Source organism: Pelecanus crispus, chromosome 15 (genome assembly GCF_030463565.1).
Source record: "Pelecanus crispus isolate bPelCri1 chromosome 15, bPelCri1.pri, whole genome shotgun sequence".
NCBI classification, from domain to species: domain Eukaryota; kingdom Metazoa; phylum Chordata; class Aves; order Pelecaniformes; family Pelecanidae; genus Pelecanus; species Pelecanus crispus.
Window position 1 is genome coordinate 3,302,125 of NC_134657.1, and position 23,004 is coordinate 3,325,128.

At 59.0% G+C, this 23,004-nt stretch overlaps 1 protein-coding gene across 1 annotated transcript in view; it reads left to right on the forward strand.

Annotated features, from left to right (window-relative positions):
* The window catches only part of VWA5B1 (von Willebrand factor A domain containing 5B1), a 28,171-nt gene extending 16,967 nt beyond the window's left edge, over positions 1-11,204 (forward strand). Inside the window, exons 14-25 of the mRNA XM_075721618.1 lie at positions 415-529; positions 2,025-2,210; positions 2,486-2,681; positions 3,681-3,868; positions 6,919-7,141; positions 7,334-7,651; positions 8,227-8,364; positions 8,682-8,807; positions 9,317-9,391; positions 9,796-9,865; positions 10,093-10,216; positions 10,440-11,204. Of these exons, the coding sequence (XP_075577733.1) occupies positions 415-529; positions 2,025-2,210; positions 2,486-2,681; positions 3,681-3,868; positions 6,919-7,141; positions 7,334-7,651; positions 8,227-8,364; positions 8,682-8,807; positions 9,317-9,391; positions 9,796-9,865; positions 10,093-10,216; positions 10,440-11,204 (2,524 nt within the window). The remainder of the gene's footprint in view (positions 1-414; positions 530-2,024; positions 2,211-2,485; positions 2,682-3,680; positions 3,869-6,918; positions 7,142-7,333; positions 7,652-8,226; positions 8,365-8,681; positions 8,808-9,316; positions 9,392-9,795; positions 9,866-10,092; positions 10,217-10,439) is intronic.
* The last annotated feature ends 11,800 nt before the right edge of the window (positions 11,205-23,004 follow it).

Here is a 23,004-nt window from a genome sequence, read left to right on the forward strand (position 1 = left end):
AAGGTTTATTTTAATTGTGAGCAGAGATAATTACTGGGTCTTTAGTGCTATTGACCACGGACGCTCAGCAGAGAAAAGAGCTGACCTGGCAGCAAAGCAGCTTTGCGTTTGCAGAGGAGGCGAGGGCTGGGGGTCCTGCTGGGGAGCCCCTGAGCGTCTCAGCTGAAGGCTGCTCTTCGGGGAAGGGATCTGAGGTCTGCTGAGAGGAGGGGGCTGGTGGTTCCTGACCCCTCCTGCCAGCCACCTAAAAGAGGAGCTGGTTTCTGTTCCTCCGGACGTGCTGGATAACTGCGTAGCAGTGGGATAAAGCCGGGGCGGGGGGGTCTTCTGCCTGCAGGCAGTGGGTGAGCGGCGTGGGGCCGGGGGTTGGGACGGCTCGTCCCCTGGATCCTGACGCTCCCTGTCCCTTTGCAGGTGCTACAGCTTCGGCATCGGGCCAAACGCCTGCAGGAGACTGGTTCGGGGGCTGGCTGCCGTGTCCAGGGGCATCGCCGAGTTCCTGGCGGAGGGCGAGAGGCTGCAGCCCAAGGTACGGCTGCCCGCTGCCGGCGGACCCCCTCGTAAGGCTCTAACGATGCTCCGGCTGAGCGAGAGGGAGGCCACGGCTCGCGAGCGGGTCTCATTCCCCATCCTGGTGCTGCCTTCCCAACTCCCACGCGGCAGCAGGTGGGTGAGCGGGAGGGGATGAAAGAGCATCTTCATCTCCGGCTGTCAGAGGAGTGGGAGGGTGTGTTTACCCTCTGCGCAGGGATGGGGAGAAGCGATAGCCGCGATGCAGCGGCTTCGGCTTCAAAGTAGCTGCTGCCTCAGACACCGGCGAGGGCAGAGGAGCCGGCATCAAAGCAGCCAATTAGTTTTGAAGTCAGGCTCAGCCCTGGCATTGCTCAGGCGAGAAGTACCCGGGGTTTGAGGGAGACGAAGAGGCTGCGATAGCTTTGCCTATTAAACCAACTTGAAAGCAGAGAAGGGAGCCTCTTCATTTCCACTCTCCCCGCGAAGACTGAGTAAACGGATGCTCCTCAAATACGTAAGAATGGCTCTGTCCCCTGGTGAAAGCACGGTGCCTAGCCCGTCATCCACTGGATGACTGAACCCAGAGAGAATTGGGTCTTTAGCTCCTAAATACCCCTAAAAAGCCGGCTCCTACGTTCTTGATCTCAAAAGGAGGAGTTCGGCAGTCCATCCCTCCGCAGGAACCTGGAGCACACAAAACCCTCTCTAAGACAGAACCAGCATCAGCATTTCTGATGTAAATTAAAAGCAAAGACAGTGAAGGGAGAGGGGTTTTTTTTATAGAGCTATTAATAAAGAGCTTTGCAGGCTGTGCAGCTTGGTGCCTTCAGCAGTCTGAGGCATCAATTAATGGCCTTATAAAACACAGCCTGGTGTGTCTTCCTGAGCCTGTGAAAAAGCAGTGAACAATAGAGAACATTTGAGCTGTTCTGCCTCTAAATCTGGCGTTCGCTTCCCCTGGTGCGCAGGGAAGCTCTTGTAGATGGCTCCCTGGTAGGTTTGTCCATGAGATATTCACGGATATTGGTCTTCTCCACATGTGCAAGTGGCAGAGCATTGCTGATCTCCGGCAGTGGTTTGTGCCAGCAGGGACCTGTACCAGAAATAGCAGTCGGTGCGTGAGTGTCGGGGCTCGGGGCAGGGCCGGGGCTCGGAGAAGTCAAGGTCACCAGCTTTTCCTGGGTGCTGGCAGGGAGCAGGGGATGCTGCCTCGCATCGGAGCAAGATACCTCCCGCAAGCTCTGCGCTGGCAAGAGATCAGCCCCGTGCTTTATCGGTATCTGCTCTGCTACCCTTGGTATAACCATGCCAAGGGGCTGGGGGTGCTGGGAGGGGTATCAGAGCAGCCTAAGAGGCAGCAGGCTCCCATCTAGGGTCAAGAGAGGGTACGGATCAGCCGATGGATTTGTTCGGGGAAATTTTCCCCTTCCCCTGCAACGCACGGCGCGTGCACCGCGGCGCACGCAACATCCACTTGCTGCCCAACCGCTCCCCTTTGCTTTCTGCCTCAGATGATCAAGTTGCTGAAGAAGGCGATGGCGCCGGTCCTGAGTGACGTGTCCGTGGAGTGGGTCTTTCCCGAGAGCACCGAGGTCTTGGTTTCCCCCGTCAGCACCAGTTGCCTCTTCCCCGGTGACCGCCTGGTCGGCTACGGCATCCTCTGCGACACCTCCCCGTACATCTCCAACCCCCGATCTGTGAGTCTGCGCTGCGCTGGCCGGCGGGGCTGCCCCGGGAGCAGGGGGTCTGGGTGTGCACGTGCGCAAGCGGGCGTCCCGGCTCTCCGTGCGTGGTCAGGAGGCGTCTCTCGCTTTCTTGCTCCGCTCTCAAGGGAGACGGCGCGTGAGACGGTGGGGAGAAGTAGGAGCTCAGCGGATAAGGGCGCTGGTGCGCAAGCAGTGGCTCCTCTCGGCCGGGAGGTAGCTAGCGGACGCAGGGCTAGGACCTATGCCCTCTCTCTGCTTTCCCCCAGGACAAGAGGCGACGTTACAGCATGATGCGTTCCCAGGAGTCGGGCAGCTCTGTCTTCTTTCACTCCCAGGAGGAGGGAGCAGGCGTGGAGAGCTGGAACCACTCCAGAGACTCGGAGGGCTGCTGCCCTGCAGAGTGTGCCCCTGAATACCTGGCGGTGGGCAGAGATCCCGAGGGAGAATCGGACACCGACACCGGTCAGATTTTCCTCTGTACAAGCGTGGGTGTGATGCCCCTGTCTTTCTAATCAAGCTTCTGTCACTGCTCTGCCAATTTACTTTTCTGACAAATAAGTCTCTTCAGCTGTATCTCTGCAGAGAGCCGGAGGGGTTTGCAGGAGGGATGACAGATCTCCCGAGGCGTGAGCGAGTCTATTTGGTTTGGATGTTTTACCCAGACCTGTCAGGAAATCAAGGGAAGCTCCAGAGAGCTGGCTTCCTCGGAGATTTTTCAAAGCAGCTCTAGCTTTGGCCACATAATTATTTACAAGCTTCCCAAGCTGCCCTCCAGTATGTGGAGAAGTGAGCAAATGGGTAGCCCAGCTAGACTGTCCCTGCAAAGCAGTCGCTTCCCTGCAAGCCCTGGCGTCGCAGTTTGAGGTCAGGAGAGGGGGAGCGATGGATCCAAAGCCGTGTCACCCCTCACCATCACAGTTGGGCTGGGTGCTTGTGTCAGCAACGCGTGGCGTAGAGCGGCTGGTTGCACCCCGGAGCTGGCTGCATTGCCGTGCAACGAGGAAACCTCTGTTACTCACGGGATGCTCTTCCCTTATATTTAGAGAGGAACTGTGCTGCGCATCCCTTCAACCTTGTCAAAAGCGATGAGAAATCATGTCTTTCCAAATGAAATTTTACTCTTGCTCTGACAGGAGAATGTCTGCGCTAATGAAATTTCATTAGTAAACGCTTTGTCTTCTCCAGGGAGTTTTGGGGAAATGCAGTCAGGCTTTTTCTGGCTGAAAACTGCTCAGACAAAACCTCCCCAACCTGCTCTCCTGACATCCCCAGGAGTTTTGAGTGTAGGCTCTTATTTCCTTTCGTGGTTTTGTTGCTTCGCTTCAAGCAGGGCAGGGCTGAGCGTGGGCCCCTCGGGAGGACCGCAGGGCTGGGCTCCCCGCTGCCCACCCTGGGCCAAGGGTGGATGGCGCTGGCTGGTCCCGCTCGGGAGCAGAGCTGATCCTCTCTCCCGCCATGCAGGAACGGACGTGAAGGCTTCCTCCAGGAGACGGGCTTACAGCACCACCCAAATCGCCGACCACCAGCCTTGCAAGAAGGTGCCCACGGCCAGTGATCCCGGCACCGCTCTGGTGAAAAATCCCCTTCGGAAAACCCACCTGCAGGACCTGCAGCAGGTCAGCCCCGATCCCTGGCAGGTGGATTTCCAGGTACGTTATCCCCGGAGAGGCTTTGCCTGCCGGCGCAAGCCAGCGTGCAGCAGCAGGAAAGTCTCAGGGAAAGAGCCTGGCTCATGCTAGTCCCGATATACATACATATACATATATATGTGGCCGTGCTTTGTGCTGCAGCACGTCACAAACACGTAGGAAACGAGCCAAGCAGGCAGCAGAGTGCCGTCCTGATATCCCATGGCATTGCCTCCGCACGGGAGCCCAGCTTTTCTTTGCGAAATGCCTCCCCCCTTCCTCAGCCTGTGCTTCACCTTGCCGCTCGTCTGATCCCCAGGCTGCCGCTTCCTTTGTATTTCCTTAGAGTCTGGCCACGCGATGCAAACTTCCCGCCTGGCTGTGGCGTGTCTGTGCTCTGCAAGGGAAAAGCAGGGCAGTGTCAAAGCAGATCCCCCGCTGCCCTAGCTGGGACCGCAGCCCGTACGCAGCGGCGGGCTGAGACGTGGACCTGGGTGATGGTACATCTGCTGGGCATGATGCCGACACTGTTATGGCCCCTGCCCGCAGCAGACAGCAGGTGAAATTTGGGAAGCTTTTTAGGCTGATCTGTGGAAGGGTGGGGATGGTTTTCGCCCATCCTCGGCATTGCCAGGATGCTCTGCTCCTGAAAGCAGCATCTGCAGGGCTGGGAGGACCCAGTGGCACTTTTGTTCCCATGGAAACTCAGAGCGGGATGTCTGGGGCTTTCGTTTCTCTTCTGCTGCGGGTTAGAGATCAGCTGGGCGAAGCGGGGCTGGAGGTGAGATGAGGGGGCGAAGGGGAAGAAGGGCCAGGAACGAGACCTCTACCCTCCAGCTGCAGCAGCCAGGGTGGTGAACAGCATCGCTTGACGAAGGGCAGGCAGCGGTAGGTTTTAGGGGTGGGTACCCGTGACCCTGACTGCACCGCAAAGGTCCACAGAGCATCCTCCTGCCCGCAGGATGCTCAGCGTGAAGGCAGGGATGGAAACGACTCCCTTCTGCAGGGCAGTAAACGGTTAACAGCATGAATCCTGGTCTTAATTAATTGCGGCCTGCTTTTGCTATCCCTCGTGCTGCGAGGGTTCCCAGCGGCTCTCCCAGCTCCCGGTCTGGCCTGACATTTTCGGGGGTGTGAATGCCAGCCCTCGGTTCGTCTCCGCGCACACCATGCTGGGAAAGAAAGATCAGCGCTTGTGATGGAGAGCTTAAACCCCCGGCTCCGTTCCTGGCTGCTTCCTCTGGCTGGGAGGGGAGCTTGGGCAGGGGAATAGAATCGTAGAATCATAGAATCGTTTAGGTTGGAAAAGACCTTTAAGATCATCCAGTCCAACCATTAACCTACACTACCAAGCCTACTCTAAGCCAATCAAGGGTAGACTAGACTAAACCATGTCCCCAAGTGCCACCTCTGCCCGTTCTTTGAACACTTTCAGGGATGGGGACTCCCCCACCTCTCTGGGCAGCCTGTTCCAATGCTTGACCACCCTTTCCGTAAAGAAATTTTTCCTAATTTCCAATCTAAACCTCCCCTGGCGCAGCTTGAGGCCATTTCCTCTCGTCCTATCACTAACTACTTGGGAGAAGAGCCCAACACCCCCCTGCCTGCCCCCTCCTGTCAGGCAGTTGTAGGGAGCGATCAGGTCTCCCCTCAGCCTCCTCTTCTCCAGGCTGAACACCCCCAGCTCCCTCAGCCGCTCCCCACCAGCCCTGTGCTCCAGACCCTGCCCCAGCTCCGCTGCCCTTCTCTGGACACGCTCCAGCACCCCAATGTCCTTCTCGTGCTGAGGGGCCCAAAACTGGACACAGCATTCCAGGTGCGGCCTCACCAGCGCCGAGCACAGGGGCACAATCACCTCCCTGCTCCTGCTGGCCACACTGTTCCTGACACAAGCCAGGATGCTGTTGGCCTTCTTGGCCACCTGGGCACACTGCTGGCTCATGTTCAGCCGCTGTCAACCAACGCCCCCAGGTCCTTTTCGGCCAGGCAGCTTTCCAGCCACTCTTCCCCAAGCCTGCAGCGCTGCATGGGGTTGTTGTGCCCCAAGTGCAGGACCCGGCACTTGCCCTTGTTGACCCTCACACAGCTGGCCTCGGCCCATCGGTCCAGCCTGTCCAGGTCCCTCTGCAGGGCCATCCTACCCTCCAGCAGATCGACACTCCCGCCCAACCTGGTGTCACCTGCAAACTTACTGAGGGTGCACTCGATGCCCTCCTCCAGATCATCAGAAGGAGCAGGTTTTGAATGGAAAGGGTCTGGCAGGGGCTTCTGTGACCGGCTTGCTTTTAAATATCTCGATCCTTCCTTGGTAAGTAGCTCCTGGAGCTGCCTGCCTCCCGTTTTTGCTGGTGGTCTCATAAAGCATCAAAAATTAGGTGGTGATGGAGGCCACGTTCTCGCCCGGCACCCAGAGAAAGCATCCTTCCATCCAGCACTGAGTTCCACCACTTTTTACCACTTCTGAACCTTGCTGGGGTTGTGCTAGGAAGATAGGGAGACTTGGGTTGAAGGGGACCTTCCCACAGCCCCGGGGATGGAGACAGAAACAGCCAGAGCTCGGTGTCTGCTAGCCACAGAGGGGGATGTCCATGCGGGATGTGGCACCGGAGATGCTGGGGCGAGGATTCACATCTCCTGAAAGTGGAGAAACAGTCTTGTAAAAAAAAAAAAAAAAAAAAAGAAGATAAAAATTCCCTTCTCCCCATCCCCTGCGCCTCTCTCCTTTCGTTACTAAGCAACTGGTCCTTGATCTTTCTGTCTCTCTTCTTTCCTTTGGTTCCCAAGTCAAGTCATTAAAATGTCTGGAGGGATGGAACTCATATTTCACCTTCTGCCTGTCTGGGGAAGGAGCCCCGGGGCCAGGGTCCCTTGGGGACACCCGGCAGGTCTGCTGGAGGGCTCTTGTCTGGGCACAGATCCCAGCGGGGCTGAGCTGAGAGCGACCTGCGCGTTTGCACGATGGCATCTCATGCCGGGAATCGGGCAGGGAGCAGACGGGGTCAGAAGGGACAGCGCGGGTCCGTGCCGCCGGCTGCAGCCGGCTCCAGCCCTGATGTTTGCTCTGCTCTCAGCCCTCCGCAGCCAGCCCCCGCGTCTCTGCCGCCAGGATCCGCGGCGCGGGCGCCCGGCGGCCGTCCCTGCTGCACCAGAGCTGTGTGTCCTCCTGCCACGACGTCGACTCGCCGCCAGTGCCGGACGGGCCGCAGCAGCCAGCACCGGGAAGGGCTTTGGGACCACTCGATGCCAGTGCGAGCCTGAGGTCTTCGTCGGACAGCCGGAGCCCCGGGGATCTGGGTAACTGGTGTTACTGGGGAGAGAGGGCGGCGCGGCCAGCCTCACCTGTCCGTGCTGTGGTTTCGGTAGCGTTGCATCGCGTTCTGTGCCACCGTGTGAAAGTTAGGAAGTATTAATTATGGTTTCTTGGTGGCAGTGGGGAATTCGGCTCCCGCAGATGTGATTAATTATCCACCTCTCCCCTCTCTGCAGAGTCCGCCCAGCATCCTTCCTTCACGTTCGAAACGGAGACCTCCTCCGACTGGGAGCCCCAGGACTTGGACTTCAGCACTGCCCGCGGCTCCCCGCACTCCCCCCGGACCCTCTGCAAGGCGGTGGTGAAGGGGCTAAGGAACAACGAGCCCGTGCAGTGGGAAGTCACCTTTGATATCCGCCCTCTCTTCCGAGAGCGGGAGAGCCGGGGGGACAGCGACGCAGACCTGTGGAGCGAGACCTTCCACCACCTGGCAGCCAAGTCGGTCATCCGGGACTTCGAGCAGCTTGCCGAGAAGGAGTGTGAAATCGAGCACGGTAACGCGCAGCTCCCGGCCAGCCTGCAAGCTGGCTGTGGGCAGACCCTGGCCAGCCGTGGGGTGGGCTTTCCAGCAGCTTCAGCAGCCTCTCGAGTTAATACAAGGGCAGGCAGTGGTGAAATATTAGGGAATGTCTCACGTAGTTCCCAAATGACAGCCCTCTCCAGCTGCCTTGCGCTTTTCTCCTGCTTCTGCAGCCTCGCTGCACGTTAACGTGCTCGAGCTCGCGCCCCTTTGTGCTCCTCTGCTTCGCACGTCGGGTGACTGATTATTTTTAAGGAGTTAGTCACTTGGAGCTGGGAGGTGGCATCAAACTCAAAGGGTCCAACAGCAGGCACACATCGCTGCTCTGGGCTGCACGTGTCCCTGGGTCTTGTCAAACCTCTCCTCCGTGGAGTGCATCTGTGCATGTAAAACAAGAGCAGAAAAAGCAGGAGGCGGAGTTTAGAGGCATTACAGTCCCTGCGGGGCATGGCGCCCAAGCATGGAGGTGGGTCTGGGAGCTGGGTCCGAGGGGTGAATGGAGCCCGTGGGGCACGTGGACTCTAACCCCGGTGTCTGTCACGTTGGCAGGGTCCGGGCGGCGGTACCAGCTCAACGCCGTCCACACCAGCAAAGCCTGCAACGTCATCAGCAAATACACGGCGTTCATGCCGGTGGACCTGAGCACCAACGCCTACCTGCCCACCGTCGTCGAGTACACCCACACGGGTAACGTGGGGCTGGCGGAGGGGTGAAACGTCGTCCTGAGAGGGAGGGTGTCACCTGGGGAACCTCGCTCAGAGCAAACGCCGTGAAGCCACGGCTCAGTTCAGCACCAGACCTAGACAGCCAAGGCCGTGGCTGAGCCTAACGGCGTGCCTGCCGCTCTCGGTGGCAAGAATCTCTTCCCCATGGCCAGGAAAAAAGGCCTGCTCTTAGGTCTGGATGCCCAGAGGTGACCAAGCTCATCAGTCTGTGGGTTTTGTTGCCATCGTGTGTGGGCCAGTTCCTCTCTCACGCTGGCAATTCCCTTCTCTCGTGCCAAGGAGCAGCATCCAAGCAAGGCAGCCAGAGGAGCCTGAGCTCGGGGAACAGAAGGCATCGCGGCTTTTCCCCTGGACGTCCCCAGTCAGCTTGCGGCCAGAATGGAGACAATGGATTTTACGGCATGAGTAAGATTCCCTGGGATTTTTGTCTCCTTCCTGGTGTTACAGATCTCAGTGGTTTAGTCTATGAAGGGACATCTTCTCCCGTCTTTTTTTTTCTTCTGCCTTCCTCTTTGATCATGGTGCTCACCAGACACGTGTCTGGCTGGAGTCCATCTCCTTAAACGGGGAAGAAGCTGCAATTTACCCTGAAACTCCCAAGTTGCAGGCAGCGGCTGCTGACAATGCTTGGAAGTTAATTGGCAGCCGTAACACAGATAACGTGAGGGATGAAACCGGGTCTAATTAGAGGCAAGGGGATGTGAGACACTTGCTTGTCACCGCATCCTCCGCTAATGAAGACGAGTTGGCTGGGACCTCGTCTGGCATTGTCAGGTCTGCAGCTGAATTAAAATCGCCCCCGATCAGGCTCATTAACCTGATAATGCCGCGGAGAGGGAGAAGAGCCATGCTGCAGCCCGGTGCGGTGGCGGTTTCGGCTGGGCGGCATTGCTGATGCGGTTCCTCCGTTGCAGATGCAGAGGAGAGCAGCCCGTCGCCCTGCAGCACCCCTTCCTCCTCTAGCTGGGAGCGCTGCGGTCTCCCCGAAGGTAGGGCGAAGAGCTGGCGGTGCTTGCCAGGGTGCAGGTGCATGGAGACCGTGACCTGGGCTCTTCACCAAATCCTTCTGCTGAGTTTTGGGGGTTTTTATAAAAACCTATGACCTAAAATTAGGCCTGTGAGCACAAGACCCGACTCTTTCTGGGGTGCAGAGGACAGAGCCTGATGGGGCCTTTGGTATATATTTCCCCCGGCTTCATTTTTGAGAGGTGTGGGAATTTCATTATCCATGTAGGAACAATGAGGCAAAGGGAGGGGAAGGATTTTGCCAAAGACTCAGCAGCAGAACAAGCCACCCCATGTCCCAGCACGTAGACTCCGCTCCCTTTCGCTCTCCTGTTTTTATCCTCGTTTTATCTCCTCGTTTTATCCCCAGCTTTGTGTTTCTTCCCAGGGCCGTTACAGAGCCTGTCTGCTTCCTCTGCACAAGCCCAAAAATCCATCGAGAGCCTCTTTGCTGCTAGGTATGGGCCAGCTCGACCTTCCTCTGACCTTAGCAGATGTCCTGCACCTCCGTGGGTCCGATGCAGACACAAGCGAGGGGGAGAGGAGGGACACGCTGGGGTTAGCGGCCGGGGCTGGGACCGAGCGTGATGCCAGTGTCTGGGGAGCAGGGGTGGTTTTTGGAGGCGAGGGTGGCCATCAGGAGGGGCACCAAGGTGATGGCCACCTTTTTGTCGTCCTCCTGCAGGCTGACCCTCAATAAAACCAGGCTGCTGACTCGAGCTGCCAAAGGGTTCATGAGTAAATCTCCAAGCAGAGTGAGCGAAGCCAGCTCCGAGGGCGACAACGAGAACATAGACTACCTTCCCCTGGTGAGCAGCTCGTTCCCGGGTCTTGCCGGGGTTGCACGGTCACTGCGGGGGAGCAGAGGGCAGGAGGATCCCCCGGGATCCTGCCTCTTGCTGTCTCTGATGGCCATGTCCGATGGTCTGCTCAGGGGTGGAGAGCTGCTCCATCCATGCACGCCTGTTCCCTGAACTTCCCAGAAGCGGTTGGTATCTCAGAGCTTCTCTGTGTGCCCACCGTTCCTTGCAGGCGTCTCTGCAGCTGGCCTGCGGTGCCTTTCTCATGAACTCGGCCTTCTGCGACGCTGTCAACATCCCCATGGAGAAGCTGAAGTGGACATCCCCCTTCGCCTGCCACCGCCTGGCCCTCAGCCCCTCCAGCTCCTACAGCACCAAGAAGGCCAGTCCCTCCGGGGAGCAGAAAAGCCTCGGCTCCGGCCGGCAGCTCCTGGTTCCCGAAGGCACGCACGGGAAGAGTCCCACCGGCAGAGACGTCGCTCTGGGTGCGGTGCCGGAGGCACCCGGCAGCCACGCGGAAGACGCCAGCCGCCTTCGCCACTTCTCAGGCAGCGCAGTGGAAAGCATCTCCAGAGCCCTGAAAGCCGAGAAGGAACTCTCTCCGCCGGCCATCACCATCCGCCGCTTCTCCTCCCCGGAGAGCGCGCCGGCCTCGGCCGAGTGGCAAGCTGACAGCGGCCGGGGCTCGGAGTCGGACGGCTCCGAGGTCCAGGCGTTGCTCTTTGACATTGAGTTGCAGCAGCAGACGGAGCCGGAGGGGATGCTGTGGGCCACGGCGGTGGCCCTGGCCTGGCTGGAGCACAGCTCGGCTTCCTACTTCATCGAGTGGGAGCTGGTGGCCGCCAAGGCCAGCCTGTGGCTGAGCGAACAGGACTTCCCGGAGGGATACAGCCTGGCCACGGTGAAAGCCGCAGCCCAGCAGCTCTTTGTCCTGCTCCGGCACTGGGATGAAAACCTGGAGTTCAACCTGCTGTGCTACAACCCCAGCAGCGTGTAAGGAGGACGAGGAGAGAGGCTTGGGCAGCTTACCGAGGGTGCAGGAGCAGGGACCTGTCCTCAAGGAAACACCTCCAAGGAGCTCAGTTCCTCTGCTGCAGGGACCGTGCGTGTTTATTAGAGCAAGCCCTGCAAACGGAAGCAGCCCGGGCAAAATCCTGCGCTCAGCGGTTGGTATTTTGCCCTGGGAGGGTACCTGCCGGCTGCCCGCAGTAGGATGCTATTTATTTTTAACTGGAGCAGCACCTCCAGCTACAGCACTTCCCTCTGATCCTGGTTTCTTCTGGTTCCCAGCCCTGTTCCCAGAGCAGGTCTCCCCGATGCCTGCTTGGCTCGCCCTGCCCTCGCTTGGCTGCCTCTTCCCAACCCCAAATCTCTGCCAAGCCCCCGCTGCCGTCCCCCAGCCCCGAGTCGCTGCTCTGCCTGGCTTCTGCCACCTCACACGTCTTTTGCCGAAGGTGAACGCCTGACAGCATGCCCGTCTCATGGACCAAAGGAAATCCAGGCTGGGGATTGACCATCCGAAGAGCAATCCCGCTGTCGCGTCCGATGCTGCCTTGCCTCGACCCAGTGACGCACCGACAAGCCAGGCCAGTCGGAGGCTGGGACCAAAGCCCGTCGCATCCAGGCAGCGCCGGGCTCCCCTGCATCAAAATACCGGAAGAATTTTATTCCCTGCCAAAACACTGCATCCTTCCTTCTCCCCACGCGCCTCCCGTGCACTGATCTGTTGGCTCTGAACCGCAGGGCCCTGCCTTTGAATCCGACGGCTTGGAGGCTTGCTCTTTTTAAGGATGCCGGACCCTCTACGCCCCGCCGAGCTGGTGGGCTTGCACGGAGGCCCCCGCAGCACCCATCCCGCGAGCCGTGGCCAGACCCGCCCTTGCCTCAACCCCCTTGAAAGGAAGAGAGGGGAAGGGCCCCCCCAAACCCCGGGGCGACACGGAGCCATCGCTCTCCCCAGCTCCGCTTCTTGCGTTCGTGCCGCTTAAAGCCAAGAGGCGGCCGGACACAAATCGCGTCCCTGGACCCGCCGTGGGTACCACGGCTGCACGGGAGCCCGGGCGAGTCGCTCTCCGTGGCGGGCAGCTTCCACCGTGGTGCAGCAAAGTCCCATCGCCGGCTCCAGCCAGTGATACCGAGGCGATTGCCAGCAGCTTCGTTATCCGCCGTAATCTATAGCAGATCGAGGGCACCGGAGATGCCGTGAGGACTGCGGCTTCCAGAAGCTGATGGGAAGAAGAGGAGACAGGGAGGAGAAGCTGGGAGTGGAAATTTTTCAACCAAAAGCTCACTTGTTACTAGAAGTCAGTGGCGTTCCCAGGGAGGGAGTACAGAGTCTGGATTTTGGGGGTTTTAATTCATTGTTTTCATCTTCATTTTTCTGCTGGAGAAAGGTCCCAGTTCTGGTTGGATTTAGACATTGTCTGGGGGCTTAGAAAAATCAAAGGAAACGCAGTTGATTCGCGGGCATAGGGGTTTTGGCTCCTCCGCTGAGGAGGGATGGGTAAGAAGGGGAGCGTGAGTGCAAGAGCTGAAAACTGTCCAGCTGCAGAGAGTTGGGAAACGGGGGAAACTGGGAACGTGGGAAAGGGTGTTTCCTCCTTAGACAAAGCATCTTTTCTTTGAAACCTTCCCATGGAGGAAAGCATCCCTTCCACTCCCTAGAAAAGCGTTGTGAGCAGGAATCTGCTTTGGACAAAATCTTGTGGGTTTTTTTCTGAGCAGAGCTGGTAGAGATCGGGAGTATTTTAGCTCACGAGCAAAATCTACCTCTTGTTTTCTGCCTTTCTTCAGCTCCCTGCCCACCGTGACCCCCTCTGGTCCCCGTGACTTTACCAGAGCAGGGTTTATTCTTGAGACATCTGCGTCTCCGCCCTCCTGGGGTTACTAGTGAGCTGGTTTCTGATCCCTCGGTTCTCCCAAAAGACCCAGGCTGACTCCTAGGAGCTGCCCAGCGCCCTGTTAATCCAGACCCATCAGCAAAACGAGCGTGTCCCCCCCACTTTGGGGGCTCCTGGAGTCAGCGGGTCCCTCGTTCTGCATTCAGGGGTGAGTGCGCAGCACCGGTGCAGCCCTTCCTACGTCCCCGTTCAGCAAAGGAGAAGGGGATGAAGCGGGTGACCCCGTTTCGGAGCCCGTCGCTGCTCTCACCGCTGCTCTCGCTTCTCCAGCCCCGACCTGCGCCGTGCACGCTGCCGGCGCCTCTGCCCAGCTGCTGGGGCCGGCTCGGCATCGGAGGATGCTCCAGGACGGTCCGTGCCGGGACACGAAGGGGGTGAGTTTCCTTAAACCTGCCGCCTGGGACCCCGGCAGGCGTGGGGACGCTCGCCATCGCCGCCCTGCACCCAAGGAGCCGGGTGCCCTCCCCCCCGGGCCTCCCAATTCGCTCTCTGCTGACTCGGGCATCGAGCTCGGTGCCCGGCCCCGGCGGCCTTGGACCCTGCCCGGTGGCCCTCAGGACGGGCTTTCCTGCAGGATCCGTCCGGCGGCAGCTCCACGGATCAAGTGCCTATGGAGGGAATCGCACGCCGTCGCCTCCGGCGTGGCGGCAATGCCCGTGGAGCCCATCGGAAACCCGTTGCCTTTCGCTCCCTCCCTTGGCATGTAGCAGCCTTGCCGTGTTTCAGCAGGTTTCTGTTTTGTGTCCGTGTGTCTGGCGGGGCAGACGGGAGGGAAACCGGCGCCAGGAACCACGAGCATCCCTCCGCTCTCTGCCCCTGGTGTCACTTCCCCGGGCTCCCAGCGTGGCGATGCTCCGCGGCGCCGCGGGTTTGCCGGCCGGGTGCCTTGGTGCGGTCGCGTTCTCTGTCGTGGAAGCGTTGTCCCAGTAAATCACAGCCTGCTTGACTGCCTGGTGCGAGTCCTTTGTTTCGGGGTGGGTTTCCCCGGGGCTGTGCCTGCCCTCTTCCCCAGGGGCACCCCAGCTGGCTGGAGCATTGCGTGGGCTGGCCAAAAAAAAATCCCATCCTCCTCCTGTGCGCGAGTTACGATCTGCATTTCAGAGGGGAAGGAGCTTCCATCGGGTTCTGGGGAGTTGTGTGTTTGCAATCCCCAAATGGCACAGCGCTTTGTAAGCTGATGGAGCCGGGGTTTTAAAAACCAGGGGCAGTCGGTTTTAGTTCTTCTGTGAGGCAGAGAAGAGGAGCAGAGAAATCCTGCTACCGTCTCTATCTCTGGTGTCAGGGCTTTCAGCATTTACCCTGTCACCCGGGCCCGTGGAAGGATGCCAAAGTCGTCCTGCCTTCATCCTACACCTTCCTTAACCAGTGGTGTTATTACAGGTATTAAGAAAGCAGCCATCGTGTTTTCCAGCCCAAAGCAGGAGGCAGGAGCTATGTTGTCCCTTATTTTCCTCTTGGCAAGCAAGGACCCGCTCCCATGCCTTCCTGCCTTTGGTGCCCTATCTATATATACATATATTTAAAAAAAAATAGGTAGTTATGGCCCCGTTTGTCCCCTCTGGACCAGAGCAAAGGGGCTTGCTGTTTCCATCTCATCCCCCCACCTCCGCCAGCCCCCCGTCTGTGCCTGCCGGGGAAGGGCACTGGGGCAGGGCTTGGCGATTCCTTTCTCATCCTCTTTCCCTTCCCAAATTCTCCGCCCTGCCCCAGCACCGCCCACCTTTGCTGCACCCTTGGCAAAGCCGCGCGGATGGAAAACGCTGCTTTGCCCATCACCTTGCCCCGGACCGAGCCGCTGGGACCCACCAACGTGCTAAAAAAGCGCCCGGCTGTGCCTGCCCGCTGCGCCGCGGCAGCTCTGATTTAGTAGCTGGCCTTCGGTTGTCTTAATTGGGCCGCTAACGAGAGCAGGGCTGGCTGCTAGGAGAGGCCGGGAAGTGCCGTCTTCTCCGGGGACGGAGCGGGCGTCCCCGGGAGCGGGGACGGGTCCCTGCAGCATCTCTGGAGGGTGCCCCTCAGCATCCCCCTTTGCATCCAAGGGGATTTTCACCCAGTCAAGTCTCCGTCTTAAGCAAGGGTGCTCCGATGCTGTTGCCAGGGTGACCGCAAGTGCCTTATTAAGAGAAATTAGTTTGGATACAGTTGTCAGCCGTAGCTTAACAAATAAGCCCCTTTACGCCGTGTAAATAAATATTTGCACGCAGCGTCCGCGCGGGGAGGGAGAGTCAAATTGGGGCAACCCTGGTGCAGAACTGCACCCCTGGAGCTGCCAGTGTGGGTCCCAGGGGGGTTACGGTGGATGGTGGGACCCCGCAGAGACCCCCTCCGTGTTCCCACGCGCCGCAGCGGGGCGATTTCGCCGCCACACATCCCTGCCAGGGCCAGGGCTCCTCCTCCGCAGGGGCTCGTTAGCCCGCAGCCGAAGGAGCCTTTCCTTACTTTGAAGGGTTATGAAACCTGCGGGAGAGGGGGTGGACGGGAGAGCTTAAAAAAGAGCCGTCGTGTCGTCTTCCCCCCCGCTCCTTCCCCAGCGCCAACCCAGCCGTCGCCTGCCGAAAAGGGCTGGCGACGTGCCGGCAGCCACTCAAGCACAGATTGCGCCTCTGCCCCCGTCCGCCCGCCAACCCGCCGCCGACGGGCGATGCCGCGGGACGGAGAACTTTGCTGGAAAAGGAGCTTTTTAACAGCGTTCGCCGCGCTTCGTTTGTGTGTGTGTGTGTGTCCCCCCTCCGTTGCTGCCGAGGAGAGGACGGGGCAGAGGCCACGCTGCAGCCGCAGCCCCCCGAGAGCATCCGCAAAGCGGGCCGGGGCTGCTCCGGATGCTTTTTGCTCCTGATCTCTCCAAACGCAGCGGAGCAACATCTATCTGCGATGCTCGGGAGGGGGTCAGCAGCCACCCAAACAAGCCCTCACCCCCCAAAACCCAGACCAGGGAGCAGCGTGGGGTTGCCTTCTGTTAACTACAAAATCATTTTTGCTTCGGGGATGGTTTTTCCCGAGTGATTTTTCCCCATCCCAGGGCCCGGGCACGTCGGCGGGGGATGCGGCCGGTTGGTGCCGTGGGTTTCATCGCTCCCGAAATAGAGCTCAGGGGCAGCTTTTGGGTGTCGGAGGCATCTGAGCGAAGTCATGTGGATGTTATGCAAGACTTGATGATGGGTTGTAAACAGCTATTAAAGTGATTGACAGGCCCAGGACGAAGTATTGGGGGGGGAGAAGGGGAAAGATGAGTAATAATGATTAAAATAATTAGCAAATCGAGACGTTCCATACATTAGGGGAAAGCTTTGTGAGGACAGAGGAAGGCACGGTGAAGAAATCGTGCTCGAGCGCTCCCCCGGGCAGGGGGCTGGGAGGACGCCGGGGCAGATACTGAGCACGTAAAGTTCGGAAAAAGGGGTTTTTTTCCAAGCCTCCAGGTGCCGGGAGGGCTCTGCTCTCTCAAAAACCGCTAAAAAGCAATTCCAGCGGAAAATTTGGCAGATTTGGGTGCACCGAGCGCCGCTGGGTCCCGGCACCCCCCAAAGCCAGGGGCTGAGCAGCCCGACGAGAGCGACCCCGAGTTAATTAGGAGAAACAAGCAGATTACGGGGAAGACAGCTTCTATTTATATATAAATACTCCAGTAATCAGCAGCGAAGGGCAAGGGAAATCCAATAGAAATAACGTGGCTGTTTAAGAAGCTTTTTGAGCAAAATGTTACAACAGTCGGCTGCGTTTGCCTGGCTCTATCTCCGCGTCCCAGAAATTGAGGAAAAAAACCAGTGACCCTAAGCACAAGGAAGGGGAAGGGATTTCCAGAGCTTCTGCCCATCGGATAAGGGGAAACGAGGGGTCCCGGGAGCCCCTAAATGCAGACGCCACTGCTGCAGCTCAGCACCCACCAGCAGCTCGCTTGCACCCCAAATTCCCAAGCTTTGCACCCAAAATCAGCCGGCCCCACGCCTTGCAGCCCCGCCCAGCGCACCGCGGGGCTAATGTAGAAATAATATAAAACCCACGTGGCTGTATATGATTAAATTTTTTTACTGGATATGTTTATTAGTGGTAATCAACCGCTCCAGTGCTCGCCCTGGGGCTGGGAGCTCTTCAAGCACCTGGGGTTTGGGTCCTTTTGGGTTGGTTGCCCCCCTCCCATGCTCACACCCGGCACAGCTGCAGTGAGTTTTTGTAATTTATTGATCCTGAAGGCAACGTAAGGCGTGAGGCTGAGGTGCGAGGGGTGTCAGAGGAGGGGTGGGTGCAAGCCTGGGGTGCCTGACCCTGCCAGCCAAGCCAGGGCTTTGCTTTTGGGGGGGGGGGGGGAGCTGCAGCCCTAATGGTGCCATTCCCACGCCATTCCCGTGCGACAGGAGGATGGAAATTTGTTCCTTCGTGCTGCAAGGAGCTGGTGTCATCGCCCAAGGGGCCACCGGTGTCTGTTTTGGTTCTGGGGGTCCCTACCGTTTTGCAGTGTTCATTTTGGGGGTTGCATTTATACTGGGAGAATTGGCCCCCTCAGTGCAATTTTTTTTTTTTTTTTCTAGTTTTTAATTTTTCGCGCCACCTGCGAAGCCGCCTCTGCTGGGAGAAGCGCGGGTGGGATGCACGCGTGAGCACGAGTCCTGCGCGCGCCCGTCCCCTCCACGCGCAGCCTCTCTGGAGATCCCTTTAGCCGTTAAAAAATCAATAAATCTCTCGAACGCACAGATATTGCATTGCAGAAGTTCAAGAAGCTACGCTAGAGGCCTGTGAGCTTCCCCTCCCTGCTTGTTAAATGAAGGCCTTTCTCAGCTTTTTTTATTGCTGCTGTTAACCCTTTCCGTGCGCAAGGCAGGAGTTTACGTGGGTTTGTGGGGTGGGAAGGTGTCCGGGGGGTAAAACTGTGCGTCAGCCCCAAGGCCGTGGGGCACAGCCCCTGGGAATTGCGATCAGCCGGGCTGTAAATCCCATGGAAGAGGCTGGCTGGGGCTGCAGCTCCTCGCAGCCCTCTCCCGCCGCGTGCTTTGCACAAGCCGATGCCGAAGCGCCACGATGGGTAGCAACCCATGTTTTGGTTGCATAAGGAGGGTGAGCGTCCCCGAGCAAAATTACGGGGGGTTTTGGCTAACACGCATCCCTGGGTTGCTGCTGGGAGCCTGGTTTTAAATGGGAGCCTGGTTTTACATGTGTATCCCTCCCGGGGTGAGGGCTGGGAGCCAAAGGCTGCTGCTTGCCCGCGCCTGTGCTGCTCCGCAGCGGCTCCCTGGGAGTGGGTGCTGCTGCTCCCAGCCTGCCTGAGCCCCGCACACTGTTTCCCTGTCACACATCCCTTCCTGCTTGCTTAAAAGTCTTTTTAAAAAAAAAAAAAAAAAAAAAAATAGCCTTCCCTTGGGGATGCCCTCAGTCCCAGGGCTGGAGGCGTAGGCAGGTGAGTGGTGGGTGCCATGGGGCTGCTGTGCCTGCTGCTCGCTGGCTTTGGGGTTTTTAGCAGCCTTTCTCCCGGGCGTGAGCCGTGGCAGGTTGAATTCCTCCTTTTTTTTTTTTTTTTCGGGTCCCCCCAGCAAGGATGGGGAAGGGCCGGGGTCAGTCACGCTGCAGGGGGTCACGCCGCCGCATTTAGGGACGGCTCCGGCTGCGCCTGCTGCGGCACCCGCGGGGCTCAGGCCGTGGGACCCATCCTGCAGCACGGCTTCGGGGCCGCGGTCCCTGCTCGTTTTTCCTTCTCTTCTTGGGGCTGCGCGCGCTGCCGCGGCTTATGCCAGCGCCGGGAGCCCTGTGCGGCACGGCCGCGGGGGCCCGGGAGCATCCGTGTGCCCCCCTGGGCTCTCCCTCCTGCCCGCACCCTCGCTGGGCGCGTGTTTTTCTGGCACCCAGGGCTTTGGGGGGGTCTTGCGGCTGTTTGCTCCTGCCGCTGTGCTGAGCGGCGTTGGCGTGCAGGGGCGATGGGATGGGGGGGGCACCGCCCCGAAACCCCGATGGGGCTGGGCTGGGGGGTGTCGCTGGGCTGCAGCCTCAGCCTCCCCTCGCTCCTGGTGCCCCGAGGTGCGAAGATGTTCTTTTGTTGGGCTTTTTTTTTAATTAAACCCCGTTGTTTTGCTGTGCTAGGCGTCCTTTCGAGCCCCCTCCTCGCCCCCGCTTCCCCAGCACCCGCGGCCAATTTGGGGCTGAACCCATCGCTATGGAAACCGGCTGAGGATGCTGCCGGGGTCTCATCCTGCTCACGGCACGGGGTGCCTCGCCCCCCGCCTTTCCCCAACCTGCGGCGCGGGGACGGTCGCGTTGACCTGGGCGACGAGGCCGGGGGTTAACCCGGCTGGGAGAATCCCGGGAAGTGAAACCCCGTGGGTGGCTAAACCCGGCGCGCAGCTCGGCTCTGCGCCGTGCTAGATCCTGCACGCCGCTCCACCCAGCGTGTGGCCCTTCTTTGCTGCAAGGGGCGCTTTTTTTTTCCCCCCCTCCCGTGCATTTATCCAGATCAGGTGAAGATCACCCCGGGGCAGCTTTCCGAAGGCACCTCCTCCAAAATAAACCCTGTTTCGTGCTGTTTTCCATCCCGCTGGGTTATGGGATGCTGTGGCTTGGGGATTGCACCCAGCAGGGAGCTGAGCCTTGTCCCAGCTCCACCAGCACCCCCCACCCCTCGCAGCACGGGTGTCCCCCGCATGGGGCTTCACCCCACCATCTCAGCCGGCCCCAGGCAGGGTCTCTGCTCCGTATCCGCTTCCTCGCCCCATGACCGAGGGGAATTAGTCGGTGCTTCAGGTTTAAAACGATGCTAAGCTGAGGAAATGCCAATTAATTAGAGCTAGGTGGAAAATCCTAAGGGCTTCCTTGCAGTGGCATCAGAGAGAACCTCTCGTGTGCGTGTGTCCCTCCAAAAATATACATTTTTAAAAGCCCCTTTAAGTGCTCCCAGGCCTGGCTTTTGCAGATGCCGGCGTGTCCAGCCCCGTCGCTGTGGCACTGTCGGGGATTTGGGGATGCCGGAGGGGGTTCGGACAGCCTGCTGCGGCCCGAGCCCCGCTGCGTGCCTCGGAGTCACGGCGTATTTGTTTGTGTTGGTGCGGGTTTGGAGCAAAAACGGGAAACAGAGCTGCAGGGCGGGGGGCGAGGGGGGGGAAACACAATGTGCGCCGGCTGCCCGCGCCTGCCGGGCTGACTCAGAGCTGGATCAGCCCCATCTCGGCACCCAGCGCCGTGACTCACCGCCGGGTATTTTGGGGTGTTAAATCACATGGCCTGCTTGGGGGGTTATTTTTGTGCTTCGGTTATTTTGCTTTATTTTTCTTTTGTCCCCTACCCTGGGAAGGGGCTGATGTTCCGTGCCGTGCACGCGAGGCTCCGGGGACCCTGGGAGATGGATGCTCCCCCTTTTCCACGCCCGCTCATCAGCGGTGACCCCATGGGAAAGGGCGAGCGGGGTGGCAGGGTGCCTGAGGGCACCCAGGGAGACCCAGGCCTTCAGAGCAAAGGGCTGGTACGGGTGTCATGCATGCACCTCTGCAAAAAATAATATATTTGAATAATTGCAAGGCTGTAGCGTGGAGGGCAGCCCGAATTCCTGCGGTTTCCTTCGTATCCCCTATGCCGCGTCGCTGGCAGGAGGCCGGGCGATGTTGCAGGCGCATCCTGCTGAAACCCAGGGGAGAAACTGTCGCGGGAAATCTCCAGCAGGAAATCTGCCTGTGCCAATGGGGCTGAAGCCACGGTCCCTTCGGAAGTAAACCTGCTCCCTCCCTTCGGAAGTAAACCTGCTCCTGCGTGGCCCTACCCGTGGCTGCAGTCCCTCCGGGGCGTACCTGCTCTGCCGTGGGCTCATTCTGCGGCCACGTGCTTTGGGGTGCTCCAGCCCGACCGCAGGCACAGCCACAGACGCTTCGAGGTCTGCCTTCTCCAGCGCGGGCTCATCCTTGGGCCGCAATCCCTTCGGAGATTTTTTTGAGACGTACCTGCTCTGGCATGGCCTGACCCAGGCCCACGGACGTTTTGGGGGTGTCCTGCTCCTTGCGTGGACTCATCGACGGGTGGCAGTCCCTTCGACTCCAGTTCACGCTGGATCTCCAGCCTGTCCGGAGCAGCGGCGATGCCCCGGCCGTCTGCCAGCCCAGACGCGTGGCCCTTGCTGTTATCAAAGCGCTCCCGGGTGCGGCAGAGTCAGATAAGCGGGACAGCAGCGAAAGCAAAAAAAAAAAAAAAAGCCACTAACAAGCACTGGGCTCTAATGTAAAGGAAGCGAGCCCCGTGGCGAGAACGGGAGCCTGGCGATTAATAGGATTTACAGCCGTTATTGCTGTTTAGCATCTGGCGCGTTTCGGTCAAACCTGCCGTTGTCCGGAGCCCCGTGCTGGGCGCTGAAAAGGGCTGCCACGCTTTGACGCCAGCCGGCAGCTCGGCCCCACGCTCGCTCCCCGCCGGTGGGATGGGGAGAGAATCGGGAGGGTAAAAACGAGAACTCGTGGGTTGAGATAAAGGCAGTTGAATAGGTGAAACAAAAGCCATGCAAGCGAAGCAAAGCAAGGAATTGGTTCCCCGCTTCCCACGGGCAGGCGGGTGCTCAGCCATCTCCAGGAAAGCCGGGCTCCATCGCGCGTAACGGTGACTTGGGAAGACAAACGCCATCGCTCCGAACGTCCCCCGCTTCCTCCTTCTTCCCCCAGCTTAATGTGCCGAGCGTGACGTCGTATGGCAGGGATGTCCCTGGGGCCAGCTGTCCCGGCCGCGTCCCCTCCCAGCTCCTTGTGCCCCCCAGCCTGCTCGCTGCTGGGGTGGGCTGAGAGGCAGAAACGGCCTTGGCTCCGTGTCAGCACTGCTCAGCAGGAACAAAAACATCCCTGTGCTATCAGCACAAACCCAAAACACAGCCCAGTGCTGGCTACTGGGAAATGAGCTCTGTCCCAGCCCAAACCAGCATAGGCTGGGACCCGGGGCAGCGGCGATCCGTGCCTGCCCGCTGCGGGTGTAAAAATGCTCCGGGGGTTGCACAAACATGAGGCTGTGCCGGCATCCCCACCCCCAAACAAAAAATAATACCCCCTCCAACCTTGAATATCTAACTGGGAAAACACTGGCAGGGTTGCAAAGCCTGGTGCTCTGCTCGGGCTTGGTTTTTATTTCGGCATCTGCAGCTGCATTTAGCTCCAAGTGAAACTTTTCTCTTTTTTTTTTTTTTTTTGTGAGGTGTCTCCCACTTGTTATTGTAATGCAACAGTTTGACACCTTGAGCAATGTATAAATTAAGATGTCTGATGTTTCGCTTAGTCCTCTTCAGTGGGAGCCGCTGTTTATAATATCCTAGAAATTTTAACTGCAGGCAAAAAGAAAAGCAGCAGCCTGGGGAGGCAGGCAGCTCTGCTTTCAGGCTCCCTGAGGCGGGCAGCAGGAGGGATTTGGGTTTGGTTTGGGTTTGGTTTTTTTTTTGCTGGATGCTCCCAAGGTGGGAAATGCCGCATCCTGGGAGCGGCTGCTGGACCCCTCCAAAACCCACCTGGAGAGCCCAGCTCCTCCGAGCGCTGGCCCGGGAGCGAAGCCGCGCGTGGGGCAGCGTTTCCCCGTCCTCTGGAGTTGTTTAGCTCGGAGGGGGATGCCCAAAAATCCTGCTAGCGCTCACCGGGGGCCTGGCCTTGTGCGGATTTGGGGTGAGCGGTGCTTTCCCCGTCGCCCGTGGGGTGCGCGGGGCAGGGGTGCACTGGCGGTACCGATGGGGCTTGGGGGTGAGCCCTTCGCTGCCCTCAATTTTGCTGCTTCTCTGCATTATATTCTTTTTTTTTTTTTTTTTTTTCCCCCAGTTTTAGCCTTTTGGGTACTAATGTGGTGTCCAAATGTCCCGAGCGAATAAATCCGGCGGGATCACAGAGCCTCAGTGGCCTCTAGTGGCTGTGGGACAACGAGCCCAGGGATGGGGGACCCGCGTCCCCCCCCAAATCCCCCAAACAAGCA